This window comes from Cyclopterus lumpus, chromosome 14, assembly GCF_009769545.1.
Source record: "Cyclopterus lumpus isolate fCycLum1 chromosome 14, fCycLum1.pri, whole genome shotgun sequence".
Taxonomy (NCBI): domain Eukaryota; kingdom Metazoa; phylum Chordata; class Actinopteri; order Perciformes; family Cyclopteridae; genus Cyclopterus; species Cyclopterus lumpus.
Window position 1 is genome coordinate 13,388,450 of NC_046979.1, and position 15,947 is coordinate 13,404,396.

The 15,947-nt window shown below is 42.6% G+C and overlaps 1 protein-coding gene across 2 annotated transcripts; it reads right to left on the bottom strand.

Annotated features, from left to right (window-relative positions):
• Positions 1-3,942: 3,942 nt before the first annotated feature.
• Positions 3,943-15,891, bottom strand: pafah1b1b (platelet-activating factor acetylhydrolase 1b, regulatory subunit 1b). 2 transcript variants are annotated; one of them, XM_034550030.1, is made up of 11 exons: positions 15,702-15,891; positions 10,238-10,524; positions 8,965-9,049; positions 8,773-8,847; positions 8,393-8,599; positions 7,219-7,387; positions 6,690-6,792; positions 6,344-6,572; positions 5,678-5,779; positions 5,439-5,595; positions 3,943-5,260 (listed from the first exon to the last, which is right to left on the bottom strand). In XM_034550030.1, exons 2-11 carry the CDS (start codon positions 10,267-10,269, stop codon positions 5,187-5,189), a joined length of 1,233 nt encoding a protein of 410 aa, XP_034405921.1. In that variant the 5' UTR covers positions 10,270-10,524; positions 15,702-15,891; the 3' UTR covers positions 3,943-5,186. The 2 variants fall into 2 exon arrangements, with proteins under 2 accessions (XP_034405921.1, XP_034405922.1); XM_034550031.1 differs by lacking the exons at positions 10,238-10,524; positions 15,702-15,891 and adding an exon at positions 9,800-10,224.
• Between the last annotated feature and the right edge of the window lie 56 nt (positions 15,892-15,947).

Below are 15,947 nucleotides of genomic sequence, written 5' to 3' on the forward strand. Positions count from 1 at the left end.
TTCTCGTTAGGACCCGCCCTCCCTGATTCCTGCCCCGCCCTGTTACTACGGCCTCTGACAAAACCCGGCGACCGAAGCGCCCATCTGACTCCGCGCTGTCGTCTAAGCACCAATCGTTAACTCTCCCAAATCATGTCAAACTGTACACGAACAACGTCTAAACCTCCGTTTAAAAACTCTGGGATCAAATGCAGCTCACGGTGGGCTCGCGTATCTCCGTGTGAATCGAGAAAGAGAAGTCCGGTCCACGTCATCGGTTGTCCGTGTTTTGTTTCTCGCCGCTGGCCCGCAGCGCATGAAGAACAATCAGGCTCCGGCGAGCCAATCAGCGCTCAGAACAACAAGGCATGGTGCTGGTCCACATGGGCACCCGCCCGGCCCGAGCGCGGCTCATTTGCATGGCGAGAGCGTGACTGGCCACCCTGCTGTCTCGGGATCAGAGATGTCAATCAAACGACGAGGGGCGGGCTGACTGGTGTCCGTGCGTGATGCTGACAGGCAGCCGACCAAATATAACGTTGTTTTATTAAATTAACCCACGTAAGGTCTTAGAAGAACATTTAGATGAACTACTACTATGAGATTATAAACTGATGAATTTACAAACCATAAATTAGATTGATTTTAGTTGTCCCTAACCAAAATGTAATTGTCATTTTATGTAGAAAAATGATAAACTATAATAAAATGCATACATTCGTTGTTACACCTAAAAATAACTTATATTAAGTGACCTTAATATAAAATACCTTAAGGATATGTCTGAATGTGTTTAAGAACTGACAGTTTCTTATTTCTTATTTTACCATTATCTCTTCTTACCAGTTTACTGCATCTCTTTTTCCAGATTTTTTCAACTCATGCCTACTGTTTCTATCTCGCACACTGAAAAACATTTTGCATCACAAGGATTTCCTGTTTCTTTTTTTATTTCCACTAGGTATGGTGCATGTTGACTCCTTCTAATGTTGCATGTTGTGTAGCGAAGCTGTGACCAATCTTGGATGTGTTATGCGTTGTAATTATATGTAACATGTGATGCATGATGTGGAAAATAAATCTGGTTTCAGTTTTGTGATTAATAATTTATGTTACAGTGTTGTGTTGTGCTTGTCTCCACATGTATGTATACAGATGCATGTATGTAGTGTATGTGTTGCTGCATGGTAACAGTCTTTGATTGGACACCGCTCAGTCTTATATATCCTTTAACACATCCCAGGTTCTGACTCTCAGCCAATCAAAACAGCAGATCAGAAGAACATAAGAGCTGCCTCTGCCACGCCATGCGCCTGCCCTTACAAACCTACTAACACCATTTCTATTTAGACTGTCAAACCATGAGCTTGCCAGTGAATTTAAACAACTGTAACGCAAGATAATAGTGTGCGTGTGCGAGTCCGTCTCACTTTGCAACAGGCTGTATTGCAGGATGGATGACAGAAAATGAATTAGGCAGAAAAGGAAGGAGGGGGAGAGAATAGGGAAGAGAGGGCTTTTGCACATGGTAAGCACATGAGCTGCAAGAAAAAAAGGTCCATAGGGATATTATGCATATACGGAGGAAAAAGAGGAGGAGGAGAGGGGTGGCTTGGAGAGACAGTGAGGTGGGAGGGATGTGAGGCAGAGATGGGGCTGACCCAGTTAGAAGTGCTGCATCACTAGTGGATCTACAGATGCGAGACAAAGAGGAAGCAATGCAATACAGGGGACTTTAAACAGAGAACACCTTCAAAGATGAAATAGACTCAGCAGCAAAGAGTGTGGGGAGTCACAGACTCGAGGGGGGGGGGGGGGGGGGGGGGGGGGGGGGGGGGGGGGGGGGGGGGGGGGGGGGGGGGGGGGGGGGGGGGGGGGGGGGGGGGGGGGGGGGGGGGGGGGGGGGGGGGGGGGGGGGGGGGGGGGGGGGGGGCGTATTGTATGTGATGAATGTGCAAAAATAGTGCCTGTCGTGGGAGGCAGTTCTAACATTGGCGGCCCAACAATATAATTTGCAACCTCATCATGACTGTCATCATGTCCCAATGACTTCCATGAAGGCGGTTTGTATTATTTGCATTGTTTGTATTGTTTGCATTTAAGACAAATACGTGTCCTTACTAACCCTATAGACAAACAAAGAGCCCGTCACTTCCTGTTTCGATCTTACTGACACGGCTATCTTTTCCATGACATCCATGTGACCACTGCTAAGTTGTGCACAGTGCAGGGAAACGACAGGTTTCTTTCCTTTTAGGGGCATGGGCCTCTCAACACATTATACCACTAGAGAGCGCCCCATCCTGGAAAAGAAATACCTCACCCCACCGTCCTCCCCCGGTTTTGGAGGGATTAGAATGCTGGTCACGTAAACTCACGTCAAATATACGGGAATGACACACAAACCTATATATTAACACAGACCCCGCAGCTGTCTGTGCCTCGGTCGGTATCAGTATCTGCTGCCATACGTTATCAAGGGAAATCCAGCCTGCCAAATTAAATAGTTTAATCCTCTCTGAGAGAATCGATGCTGCTGCATCTGACGGAGACAGGTCGGTTGCATACAGTGACCTTGAACCCTCTCAACGCGGCCATATCACGCCAGCTTATCGGAATCGATGCTGGTTTATACCTCTCTGCTGATCCTTTCACTTTCGCTCTTTCGTCCCGTGAAGAGAAATGGGTGACCCAGTAGAAATATAAATGAGGAAGTGAGCTTCTTCCTCCCGGTTTTGATGCATTTAGATTGCACGAGGGTAAAGTGTGTGCAAGGCATGAGAGAGTGCGTGGCTGGCAGATGTAGGCCAATGTTTCTACTCCAGTGCCTCTGTGGAGAAACACCAGTTTCAAACCCAGACAGGTGTATTATCCTTTTATTAGGTCAAATGAAGCCACTTCTCTGCACACACATCTCGCACAAGTTTCAGTCCACCATACTTGGTTTCCGTTGTCGGTGTCTATTTACTATAGGAACCGTGTGCTGTAATAACTTTAGTATTTGGCATCTGCATCCTTCTTTACTCCACCACTCCCGGTTTCTCCACCCTCAGACCTGCAGGACAGAGCAAGGTGTGGCGCGTGCACACTTGCGTTCCTGGCAACTGTTGCCATGATACCGCAGAGCACCGAGAAAGAGTAATTGCTGTGTGGGTGAGTGAGCAGGTGTGTGTGCGTGTGCGCGCACGCGCACACGCACGCACGCACACACACACACAGGCTGGGGTATCGTACATTATTAATAAGGGAGCCTGATCCGTCCCTTTTTGCTTCTCCAGTCTGAGCTTGCAATGGAAGTAACTGGGCCGTACCCGTACCGGAGGAATACATGTCAGAATGTATTATAGTATTCTCTCCACATCACACTTAGCATATTCAACCACATCCTCCCCATCTCCCAACTCATTCATTACAAAAAAAAAAAACTAGGTCAGGACTGGTCTGTTCTTGTAGCTTTCATCAACTTCTGACAACAGCTCAGATTGAAGTCAGCTAAAGATACCAAGAGGCCACAGTGTAGCACCAGAGCCAGGTTGGTATGCATAAATAACATAGTCACTGCCGAGGGCAGCGGTTTTCCCGTTTGTCTCTCGTGACCCATTTCTTTAAGACCAAACTCTTTTATTAAGATCAATACTTAATGTTGTGGGCCACAGGCGGTCTCCTTGTCCACGAAACTATGTTTGCCAGAAGAAAAAAAAAAATGGTCACAATCAAAAAAGGTTGATTATATGGAGATGGCTCAATAAATTGAGAAGACCGCAATAAAATAAGACCGCAGTCACAAATGCTCATTGCAAGCACAGGTGCATTTATTGTATTCAATGTGGAATGAACTGGAAGATGTGTTGCAGTCTCTGACCTCACTGTTACATTTTGGGGTGGTCATTTATGTCACTCCACAAAGTTTTCCTCCATCTCATGTCACCTCCTTTCATCAAAGAAAGCATACAAATAGATCACTTATATTTACAGAATTTTATTTCATTATGTTGCAAACAATGACATCCAGATATATTGATACACAATTTTTACTGTGCGTGTATGTGCATTTGTGAGTGTATGTGTGTGTAAAGAGAGCAGTGAGACCACAGAAAGCAGGATGAATATCCCATGTGAGGGAGCCCTCAATGGGTTAACAAGGCAGAGATAGTGAGCAAGAGGGCACTAGGCGATTTTCTGGGGCGAAATACACACACACACACACACACACACACAAACCTCATAGAAGGTGAGCAGACTTTTTCCTCTGTAAAACACACTTTTGCTATGGGACGTGTGCCTGTGCTCTCAGCAGCTTAGGGATCATTAAGGTCCTGTGAGTGTCTACGAGAAAGCAAGTTTGTTAAAAGGGATGAAGTAAGTATGAATGAACACAGTGGATGAGAAGCTTTGCCTCCTCTCGCTCTCCTCTGACCATCAGAGCAGAGACGATGGAGAGATTCTCCTGTCATAATATACAAACACACACACACATACACACACACACTCAAAGTATACACACATGTACACGTGCAATCGCCCACAGAACCAAATGTGATTCGATAGGGAGCTGCTTCCTGCTTAGTTTTTTCTTCAACTTGTTATCATCTACCCCGGACAGCTTCCACTCATCCTTTCTTTTATGCGTACTTTCCTCACACCTTCTCTATCACCATCCACGCAGTGACAGACCACAACAATGAAAGCATGGAGTAAAACAAAACAAAAGCTAAACTCCCTCAACAAGGGGTGCCATTGGTTTTCGTGCACTGTCAGTTAACTGGAATCCACCTGCGCCAGCACACAAGGATATTTACCCTTTGACCTGACAGGAACAGTATGCAAGTTCGGCAAATTTACCAGTATTTGTTTGAATCACCATGCAAGGAATACTTCTCATCTTTTGAGTGTGTTTATGTGTCAGAGATTGCGTGACATTTATTAAGCGTACCCTACATCCAGAATAATTTACATAAAAGGACAATAGTCATCTTAATAGGGCTGGACCGATGTAGGGGAGGAGGGAAGGAAAGGAGACCGGACGGGGAGAAGATAAAGCGCCATGGTCAACTATGGATTGGAGTGCGAGAGGTAAGGGGCTGGGCTAGATGTCAGGACAGAAGGACGAGGCTGAGAGACAAGAGAGGGGTGGGATAGGGCGGGGCCTAAGGGCTGCTTTTGGGGTTGGGGAGGGGGCCAGGACAGGGCAAAAGATGGAGACCGTCTCAGCGGCACTCCCAGACTTTGACTGTCTGATCGACACTGCCCGTCACCACGTAGGGAGCAGTCTTGTGGAAATCTGCAAGAGAGGTAAACATTTGTTCAGGTACACTGCATTTAAGATAAGCTCAAGCTGAAATAAGTTTAGTGTGCGTACAAAGTGAGCATTTCAGCTCTGGTTTAGGGTTCTGTATTTTCACAGGTTCAGCGCAGGTTAATGTTGGATGTTTTTAATCCCATTCATCACTGTGTCTTACCGAGAGAGGTAACAAAGTGTTCATGGGCATAAAGGGTCTTCATGCAGCGTTTGTTCTTGTAGTCCCAGATCCTAATGGTTTTGTCATCAGCACAGCTCACGATGAATCTTCCTCCAGGATGAACCAACAACCCACGCACCCAGTTGTCATGTCCCTCCTGAAGATACAAGACAATTACCCACCACTCCCCTCATTAGCAAGTACAGACACGAGACTGACGTAGAAATGAGACTACTCACCAGAGTCATAAGGCAGATGCCAATGCTGATGTCCCACATCTTAATTTTTTTATCTCTAGATCCGGAGAGAAGGAAGGGGCCAGGTTTCCCACTCTTCTTGCTCTGCAAAACAGAGACACAGTGAAGTTGTAAGAAACAGGGATTGGCTACATGAAAGTTTGTCATCAAAGAGATGCTTTAAAAAAGGTATGAAGGTCATTTTAGCCAGAGAAGAGAAGCCAGATGAATTCCCAATAACATACAGTATATGCAGTTATGTAAATGCCTTGTTTTAAAAAAGCACACACGATAAGATAAATAGAAGTGTGGGGAGTTATTCTTCACACATCCTCAGCTGTCCCTCAACGTTGACATGTTCTGTGTTAATTACCACAAAGCCAACATGTTATTGTTGAAACCTGCTGACTGACTTTATCTAATCTTTTGAGGATAAACTCAGGTACTAGATAGATAACCCATCTTCACATAAACACAATGGCTCCACTAAAAAACAGCTTTTTCGATTTTTGTTTTGGTTCCATTTAATTTAATTGCATTATTGTCTTATGAGGCTCTCATTACTTGAGCTGCATATGCTATAAACAATTGGGAAACCCTCCAGCTGAAGCAAACATACACAAACATCCTCTGTAGGTAAATATTAAATCCTGCAACAGCTGGACATACCTCCGAGCCTGTGGCCTCTAGGATGGTGGGGTGAGCAGTGTCAGGGGCCCAGGCGATACACTCTACCACATGTTCATGCTCCCGCAACTCAGCTTTGCACTCTTTCGAGGCGACCACCCAGACACGCACCGTCTGGTCGTTGGAGCAGCTGGCAATCAACGAGCCGTCCTGGTTGGGACGCACCATCCTCACCCATTCCCTGTGGCCTGTAAATGTCTTCACACAGTACCTGTAGGCATGAACATTTAAGTTAAATTATGAGCAGCTTTCAGCAAAAATTAATTGTGAAATTAAGACCATAGATGGAAGATGGACAAAAAGTTCAAACCAGGCTCCAGGAACTTACCCAGTGGCCACCTCCCACATCTTGATGGTCTTGTCTCTGGAGGCCGACACTATGTGGTCACCATTTGGCATGATGGCTACAGACGACACATTGTGATCGTGGCCTGGACGACACAGTCAAGAGTTTAGTTGTGCAAGTTGTCAGAGTTCATCTCAATACTTAAGCTCACCAAGTCAGATGTGACCAAAGTCACAGTGTCAACAAGCACTTGAGATTTCATTGTGAACCTTTATATGGTTGGTCCCTGAAAAACTATGGGCGTTGTTTAAATAATCTGACATACTAACTTCCTGCACAACTGAACCAAGAGTATCAAAAGTGCAACCAAAATAATTGTGAACCAAACAACAATAATTTCCTTGGTTCATTCGTAAACAAAATAATTAAACTATATCAAACATTTTAATTAAGTAGTAAAGATAATGTAATGTTTCTAAATCAGATTTCACATAGCAAAAGCCGTGCTTCTGTATTCGCTACACCACTTTTACAGGTGCTCTCATTGGTTATTTCTGGAAATATCTCTTACCATGCATTGTTCGAATGCACTCAAACCCCTGAAAGTCCCAAAGTTTGATGCTCATGTCAGCTGAACACGAAGCCAGCAACTTTCCCGTCTGGTCAAAGGAGATGTCCTGCACAGAATCCGTGTGGCCCTTCAGGGTTCGCTCAAAGTCCCCTGCCTCATAGTCCCACACCTAAAATCAGGGTTGGCGAGTCAGTCAAGGAGGCAGGCTAACCCAATCAAACAGAAATGTATATCTCACCTAAAAGCAGATGTGACTGACGTTGCTGATTTGGGCAACTTCAATTAAGTCTAGTGGGCTCACAGTAAAAAAATTAAAGTCATGGGATTTGAGTGATTGGTCATGTTTCCGTGGCTGTAAAATCAGATGTCAAACAGGCAGAATGGAGTGCATGTTATATAATGTGTTTTGGTATTAAAATAGGTTAAACTGTTTAAACACAGCTTAAACCCTTTCAGCTAAAAAAGTTTTATAAATTTAACAAAATATATAAATAATGGCTGAAAAGGAAAGAAGGCGGCTGAGTTGAAAGAGAAACTGATTTGCATGTTTCCCAAGGTGCTGTGCTCTGGGAGTGTTGCCTCTGACAACACAAGCAGCAGCCCATCTCCACGTAGATGTTTAGTGACAAAGCAGAAAAAAGAAACAGTGAGGCAGGAGGGACAGCAGGGAGGGGGAGGAGGATGAAGCGAGGAGGCAGGGGGGTGAAAAGTGTGTTGAAGCAGAAGCACCGAGGATAAAAAGAGAACGGCCTCAGATCTGCAGTACAGCTTTGAACTAAAGGGTCAGAGCTGCAGAGGCGATGTTGCGGTGAGCTGAACCGCTCAATGAGTTTGCTTCCAAATGCTGCTGCATGCAGCCATCACTTTAATAATCCAGGCAGAGACATATTTTCAAAGTGATGCTCTCCTTAGAAACATATAAACTGCCCGACAACAAAACCCAGTCAACAGGTATTGCTCAATCTGGAGGCTGAAGTGATGCAAATTGAATTGAAATAGATTGAATAGTGTAGATAACATTGTTATCCCCTGCAGACATTTCAACAAAAAAGAGATATGATAAGATTCATAAAGTGAAGATGTATAACATTGTATTGCATTTAATCATATGTAGCTAACTGTACCTTATAAACTGTCAGCTTAGTGCATAAACCCTATTTCTACGCACACGCACCTTGATGGTAGCATCCTCGGAGGCTGTGACCATGACAGAGAAGACGGGGTGGAATATGACACGTGTGACCGGAGCACGGTGGCCACTCAGGGCGTATCTCTCTGGGGGACGGGGGATCCACTCCTTGGGGTCTCTCTTCTGACCAACAGGTCCACCATGTGTCATCTCTTCCTTTGCCTCATTCAACTTAGATTCTAGCTCCATCACCTGTGGCATTGAGAAGGAGAAGTCAGAGTCAATCTTGCTGTTCATCTAGTAGTGTGGATTTTTAAAAAGATGACATAAAGTTGTTTTTGTGTTAACAAGGTAGATTTATAGCATTTATCAAACCTCTCAGGCAAATTTAAAATGCATTGAGATAGCAACAAAATATTCCTTACCTTCTTCTGTAATCTGATGACTGAGGTCCATTTCTTTTCCAAAAGGCCTGCATACTTTTTATCTATCTCTTCATTCTATGGATGGAGAAAAGCAAGACAGAGAATGGGATCCACATTCTTTTTTGTAAAAATGAATGTCCACGATTGTCATTTAATTTGTTTTTAGATTTTTGTGCTACTGTCTCTCCTTACCATATCCAACTCAGCCTCTTTCTTGAAGGTGGAATATGCCTCCTCGTATCCATTGGAACGGAGATAGTCGGCTATGGCCCGGTTTCTGTGAAGAAGTGGCAAAAGACTTTTGACAAATTTCAGGTGTTAACTATCATCAATCACAGATGTGGTCCTCACAGCACATAGCTTCTACCAATCTTAAGTGGTCAGTAGCAGTGCAATTACATTTATTTATGTTCAAAATTGTGCTAAATTAATTACTTAACCAATAAAGTCAAAGTGAGGTTAACCGTTATTAAATATTAGCTCCACCGTAACAGAAATGATGGCTCCTCTTTAAAAGAGAGAAGACCACACCCTGTTGGGAGCAATGGGATTCCGGTTTCACAGTGACACCACATGTAAGTAAGTGCCATAAGGAACTACAATTCTTCAGTGAAGAAAAATAACATAAGGATCGAATCACTGGGAAACTGTGTTGTGTTGCTAGAGACAAGAGAACACTGATTATGGACAACGTAAGGATAGGGAAACCACCAGCACATGGAATCACACCCTTAAATACAAGACTTGCACACAAATACACACAGACGTACAAACTAAGTAATATAAATGAGAAGAAGGGTGAATATTCAGGCTGCAGCTTCGGGGCCCTTTTGAACGGCTTAGAAATGTAACCACGATAAGACTTAATTTGAACATTGGGCCATCACTGACTGAAAGATTTCCCCTAAATTATCCCAATCAAATTTGAAGATATGCTTAACCAATAATGGTTACACCATGATGTAAATATAAAACGCCTTCTATTTTGTGCTGTCTGGAGTGGGGTGTATTGAAATGGGGTGCATACCGTATCAGCAGCCAGGCACAGAGCTGCTCACATAAATTCCTCCTTCTCTCCCATTCCCCTCACTTCTTTGCCCCCCGTCTTGTGGGTTATGAAATATTCACTAAGTAGCGATCAAATGAAGCACCTTGAAGCTCACATCTCTTCACATTTCCTCTCCAATTACAAATTCTTGTAAAGGTAGGCACTTTCTCACAACATCTGCATTATTCTCGTCTGGATTATTGAGCCCGAACAGCTGAACATAGTCCACTGATCTCCACGTGTCATACATCTGTGCTGGTGGTAGAACTTCTAGGTATTGCTAAAAAGCCGACATGTACCCACACTTTAATGCAAGTGCAACTCTTCATGAGCACTACATGTGCGTTTGTCTGCATGTCTGTTCTTGTTTGCATGTGTAATGAGCCCGGGCACATATATTTATCTCCAAGCACTCACAGTTCATCTCTTTGTCTCTGTGACAGCACCATGGTGGCTGCTGTTCTCTCCCTCTTGGGGGAGTTGAGGGTGAGGTGATGTTCTGGGTGACTCTGGCTAGGAAGTGTATGGTAGGGAGGCGTCTGATCCCTCAGTGATATTCTTCCTTCAGAGACTCTGAGGTGATTAAAAGAGTGCCACGCAGAGGGAGGTGAACTGGAGATGCTGCTGTCAATCAACTGTTGAGTCAAGGCTCCACGAATATTTAGCGGCCCGAATCTTACTCAACAATCAGACGTGTCCATCACCTGATGAAGAGAGAACAAAGAAGTGGTTAAAAACGAATTGCTGGCAAAACAAAAATACATAGAGCACATAGAAAGAGATAGAAATTAGTGAGTACATTCGATTGACAGCTACATGTATAACTAGGTTACATGATACAAGTTCTTTCAAATAAACATAATTTAACAAGGCTTGGGTGAATGAGGTAGAGAGGCAAGAAATTAGGGAAGTACATCAATGTTTAATTAAACAAACGAATGGGAAAAGCCATCATCGGGGCTATTTCACTTCAAAACCTTCAATGCTGCCCCTAACTTCACGACATCCATTTCTTATTCACATTACAATATAATTTATTAAACTGGACTATCAACTCTCTTCTTTCTGCACACCTGACCCAAGCCTCTGGATGTTGCATAGGCAAAGGAACGTTTGTATACTAATTTTGGGACAATATGACCATTCCAATAGATGAGCACAGATCAACAACAACAATGACAAATTCAAAACCACTGCTCAGTGAAGCTATTGAGACTATTTACTTCCAGAGCTTCAACTCTGCTGGCACCTGGGGCCACAATAGCACTAAGCTGCTTAGTGGCTAGACCAGACAACCTAGAGTGTGTGCGTGTGTGTGTGTGTGTGTGCGTGTGTGTGCGTGTGTCCAAGTGATAGAGACCACAAGTCCTCCATATAGCTGGCAGTGCAATGTAAGGAAGGGACAGAGGCTAACAGGATTAACCCCCAACACAGAGAGGGGACTTTGACAGCAAGCTGTCCGTGTCTAAATTATTGTCTGGTGCATTGTTCTTGTCCGTTTCACCGTCTGCAGAAAGTTGACACTTTCTATGTGTTCAGCATATATTTATTTATATACTGCATATTTATATACTGCCGCCACAGCAGACAACAAAACATTTACCCAGCCTGCAAACACGATGAGCGCTCTAAGCTGACCAGACCGAGCTAATCATTTTAGCTGAACAGCATTCTCTGCGTGGTTCAAAAATAGCCATTTGACTTAACGGACCAACCTCCAAACTATTATGCAAGCAAGACAATCTCTGGAGCTTCTGCACCTGTCTGAGACTGTTGAGCTTCACTAGCAATTGTATTTGAGATAAATGTTATAAAGGAACACATAAATAAAACAAGTGGCCGTATGAGGCCTGGTTTCAGTGAAAAGGTAAGAAAAGTCTTGCAAGTCTTCAGTTATTGCATTGAAAGGCAAATGTAGTCATCTAGGCTCAGTGGAACAGTGAGAACATGATCAGTCATAAATAAAGAGGAAGTGTTCAAGGCCCGTCTGTGTCAAGCTTATCAAAAGGTACGAATGCATTACAACCTGTACGATAATATAATTACTCCATTTATTTTAATAAAAAGATTGCTTTGAGTGAATTTGCACACAGATTCTACTGAAGGAGGAGGACAGACAAAAGGTTAGCAATATTATTATAAAATACATATCTCCTCATGTGTGGACACCACCTGTGATAAACGGTGATAAACTTATTTTGGCTTAGGACTTCAACCTCTAGATAAGCTTTATTATTTAAGTATTAAGTTAGTATGAAGATTACGTGGTCAGGAGTTTGGCTTTGAAAGACAGTTAGTTGATAGAGTTTGAACTAAAGTCATTTATGAAGTAAGATGAGAGCTTCTAAAATTTGAGGATTTGCTACTTTTATGTTTTGTCATAAATGTTATCAATCAACAAAAAGAAGTGTTGTTAGTTTGATCCATAACAGATACAAAAAAAGTTGGATCGTAAAACGGTCTATCAGGAAAATAACATGACAATTCTATTTTAGTTAACATTTTAACAGATAACAGGACCATGCTCATTAATAACTAGTCTAAAAGGTCCCAATCCACATGGGTTCTTTATCAATGGGGATCTGCCAGAGTCCAATTGGATACCTAAATGCCTTCTAAAGCCTTCTAAAATCAGCCCGCCTTATTCATCATGAGCTACCCGATCCAAATATCTACAGTCCTGATATAAAAGTTGATGAGCTTAGATTATTGTTACTATGATATGAAGGAAAGTTTAACTGGCACTGAATGTTTAGTACATTGATCTTTGCTGATGAGGAAAACCAACAGCTTTGTTAGTGTTAGGTTTAAACAAATCTGTAAATAATGGATGTATTATGGACATTATTAGGAGTATTATGGACATTATTAGGAGTGCAGCAGATCATAAAACTCACGGTTTGAATTGTGTCAGAGATTGGAGTCACAACCCAAATCAGCACAAAAGAGCAAATATAACATTTAGAGATCTCCAGATCACGCATGCCGACGATACTATTGCCAACCACTGATGAGCCATATTGGCAGATACAGATCGCTTTTGTTGTTGAGTAGCTGGTCTACAAGGCTCTAGTTCAATTTCTTTCACCAAAGTTCAAACAAATAATTTCAACTGCTCTGAAGTCAGTGTAAACAGTCCAAAACTCTAAATGTTATCCTTTTACTTTTTTTTTTAATTTAGTCATCTATCTTTTTTTTTTCTTTCTTTCAGAAAAATACACAATTCAAATGATTAGGAAATAAAAGATTGTATTTTATTTATTAAAAACATTGTCATTAGTAGTTATTAATTATGTATTATAAACTGCTCAGAGCTGGTGTTAGGAAGTTAAACAGGTTAATCTCTAATATCTATTTTATATTGCTGTGAAACCATCTCCTTCAAACAACTGAATTATTTGATCTATTACAATAAACCTTGATTGGGGCTGATATTTATCCTGAGTTTTGAGTTTTACATAGGCTGATAAAGTGTCTGACAAGCGTTTACAAAATAGACGGGCTATACAAATGAATGAGTAGTGAGTATACACACACACACACACACACAACTAAAGGGCCTCTCTGTTTGATCTTGTTTGCAGTCATACAATAAAGGGAAGTATCCTTCAGCAAGATACTGAATTGACCCGGCCTTCAGCTGTGGCACCATGACCAAGCTGAAATTGTAAACAAAACAGAGGGGAAAGATAGTTATAGCTATGCTTTAAAAAGCCACTGATTCACACAATACTCCATCGATAGTGGGACGGCAACCTACAAATAGGGACAAGCAATTACTAAATATTGTCAATCAGCTCTCCTTTTACATTGTGATATTAGGATTATTGTATAATGTTACTGTCCAACACGTATTTAATGATCATTTAGGTAAATGACTATCAGATCCAGTATCAGCAGATACCCAATCGTTAAGGACTCACATCTGGATCAGAGTCAGGTGTAAATGTCATGTACACATGTCTATGTAGTGGCCCATAAGAGCAGAGGCAGCATGACTACCACATTTATTTTACCAGCCACCGAAAGAAATTGAGATGGCATTAAGAGATGGAGCAGCCTCAGATATTTCTTTATTTACTCATACAGATGTAACAACTTGAACGCTGTTCTGCTCTCCCAGATGTTACCGTAACATATATTATTGTAAAATGTAAAAAGGTGAACAGATAAGCTGACTAAGCTCCCATTAGGCTACAATGTAATACTCATACTTGACCAATGAAATCAGCCACCGGCATACATTCTGGTGGAATATCCAGCTTCAGTCATCATGCTTCGTTTGTGTCAAGCTGTTGTACAATGCCCCTCCTTATGGGTGACCTTCAGGCTAAACAAGTCCCTGCTGACACAAACTGAACCACAAGGCAATGTTTGATTACAAATCAAACATAAAAAGGCAAATTATGTTTTCACTTAAACTGGCAGCCTACACTACATCATCACACGTGCATTAATTAGTGATGTCTCTCTCCATAGGAGCATCTACAACATGTTATCAATGCCAATAGTACAATACTTAAATGTGAAAAGACTGATGGAATATCGAAACAAGTTTGACAGAATGTCAAAAAAACAATACCAGTAATATTTGATTTTTCACTTAATTAATATGTATTGTAATTTAATAAGTGAAGAGCTTCTCATACAAAAAGTAAAATAAGTGAGAATACAGGATAGAGTTAAACATATCTTAACACCCTGAGCGGTCCATAACCTGGTCTACAGTCATAGAGATCACATGTAATGCCATGCAATAGCAGCTACTGGACAATTACTAGGGCATTCAATTAGCTAGTTAGGTAGTGACATTCCGCTCAGAGAGTTGAAGACATCTCACGTGAAATCTGTGCAGCTTTGTTGATTATCAGTATTTCTGGTGCCTTTTTAGTCTCCACTCTGACTGAGATTCCTCAAACCTACGGATATATTGCCTTTAGGGAGTTGGCAGTAATCACGAAAACAACCCTAATTGGCTAAAGGTTGCTTTAATATTTATTTGAGAACAGTATCGTTAGTCGGTTCAAAATATCTGGCTCGAGTGACGTCTTTCCAGGCTTCTATGGCCACAAGGGCAAAGTTGCAGCAATGGCTCAGCAACGCCCTTTCAAGCTAATGTTAGCTTAGCACGATAACGTAGCTGTCAGTTGAGCAGACTAGAACTATACCACAGCCACGCGACCAAAACACACGAAGGGCGTTGGTCTGGGACAACAAGTAGCTGAGCAACACAGTCCCATGCTGGACATAAAACAACAGTTATCCGTTACAAGTAAAGGGGAAGCAGAATATGTAACCCAAGTTTGATTATCGGGCTATTAGCTGCTCTTCCCCAGTAACGTTACACGACAACATGACTGTTATTGTATAACGTCATTCTTACAAACAGGTAGATTTCCAACACGGCCATAGTCTCAAATCAAAAATTGCATTGGAATCATGCATTTTCTGGCAACATCATAATATTTCCAAGGGGCAATATAAACCCGGCAGCAGGCTGCGCCGGCTAACTCACCACGTTAGAGAGCACTTCCATAAATAGACGTCGCTAACGTCTCACGCCAAATGCATAGCGAGGCTCACAACAAGTGGTAACACATCACACATTGACAGGGAAGCACCGAGATGGGTTTGAGATGACGACCACGTTCAGCGTAGTTAAATAATAATAGGTACATTATCTTGACGTTCAGTTTTTTTAATCGATGCTCTTGTGAATGCCAACTTTGCCACTTAGCTTAGCTTAGCTGTCGGCCTCTCCGCCATTTTGAGATCGGGACGGGAAAGCGCAGAGACTGCAGGCAGTCCGTCGTCAAATACAACAAGTCTTTCTAAGTGGCCAAACTAAACTGTAGACGTGTGTAGAAGAACACTAACTTACCCTTTGACGAATAGTCATTCTCATATCCCATTGCCAGGTCTAAGCATGCGACTGGAATCGCTGGTTTTGATGTGATATTGTGACTTTTCACATCACCCGGCACGGTCGGTCAGATTGTTCTCCTCCTTGGTACCACGGCATTCGGCCCCAGCTAACGGTCGCGATTGGATATCGGCTGCGCGCACGTTAAATTGAGCGGAGGCGCGCAGCGTGCTCCTCTTTTGCTCTTGGAATTAAAGGGAACAT

What these genes read in the sequence shown, in the direction of transcription:
- pafah1b1b (XM_034550030.1), bottom strand. Translation starts at nt 10,269, where the DNA reads ATGGTGCTGTCACAGAGACAAAGAGATGAACT. An exon ending in CCGAGGATGCTACCATCAAG is followed by an intron (nt 7,388 to 8,392) that starts GTGCGTGTGCGT and finishes CCCTGATTTTAG; the next exon opens with GTGTGGGACTATGAGGCAGG. An exon ending in TAGAGGCCACAGGCTCGGAG is followed by an intron (nt 5,780 to 6,343) that starts GTATGTCCAGCT and finishes TCTGTTTTGCAG; the next exon opens with AGCAAGAAGAGTGGGAAACC.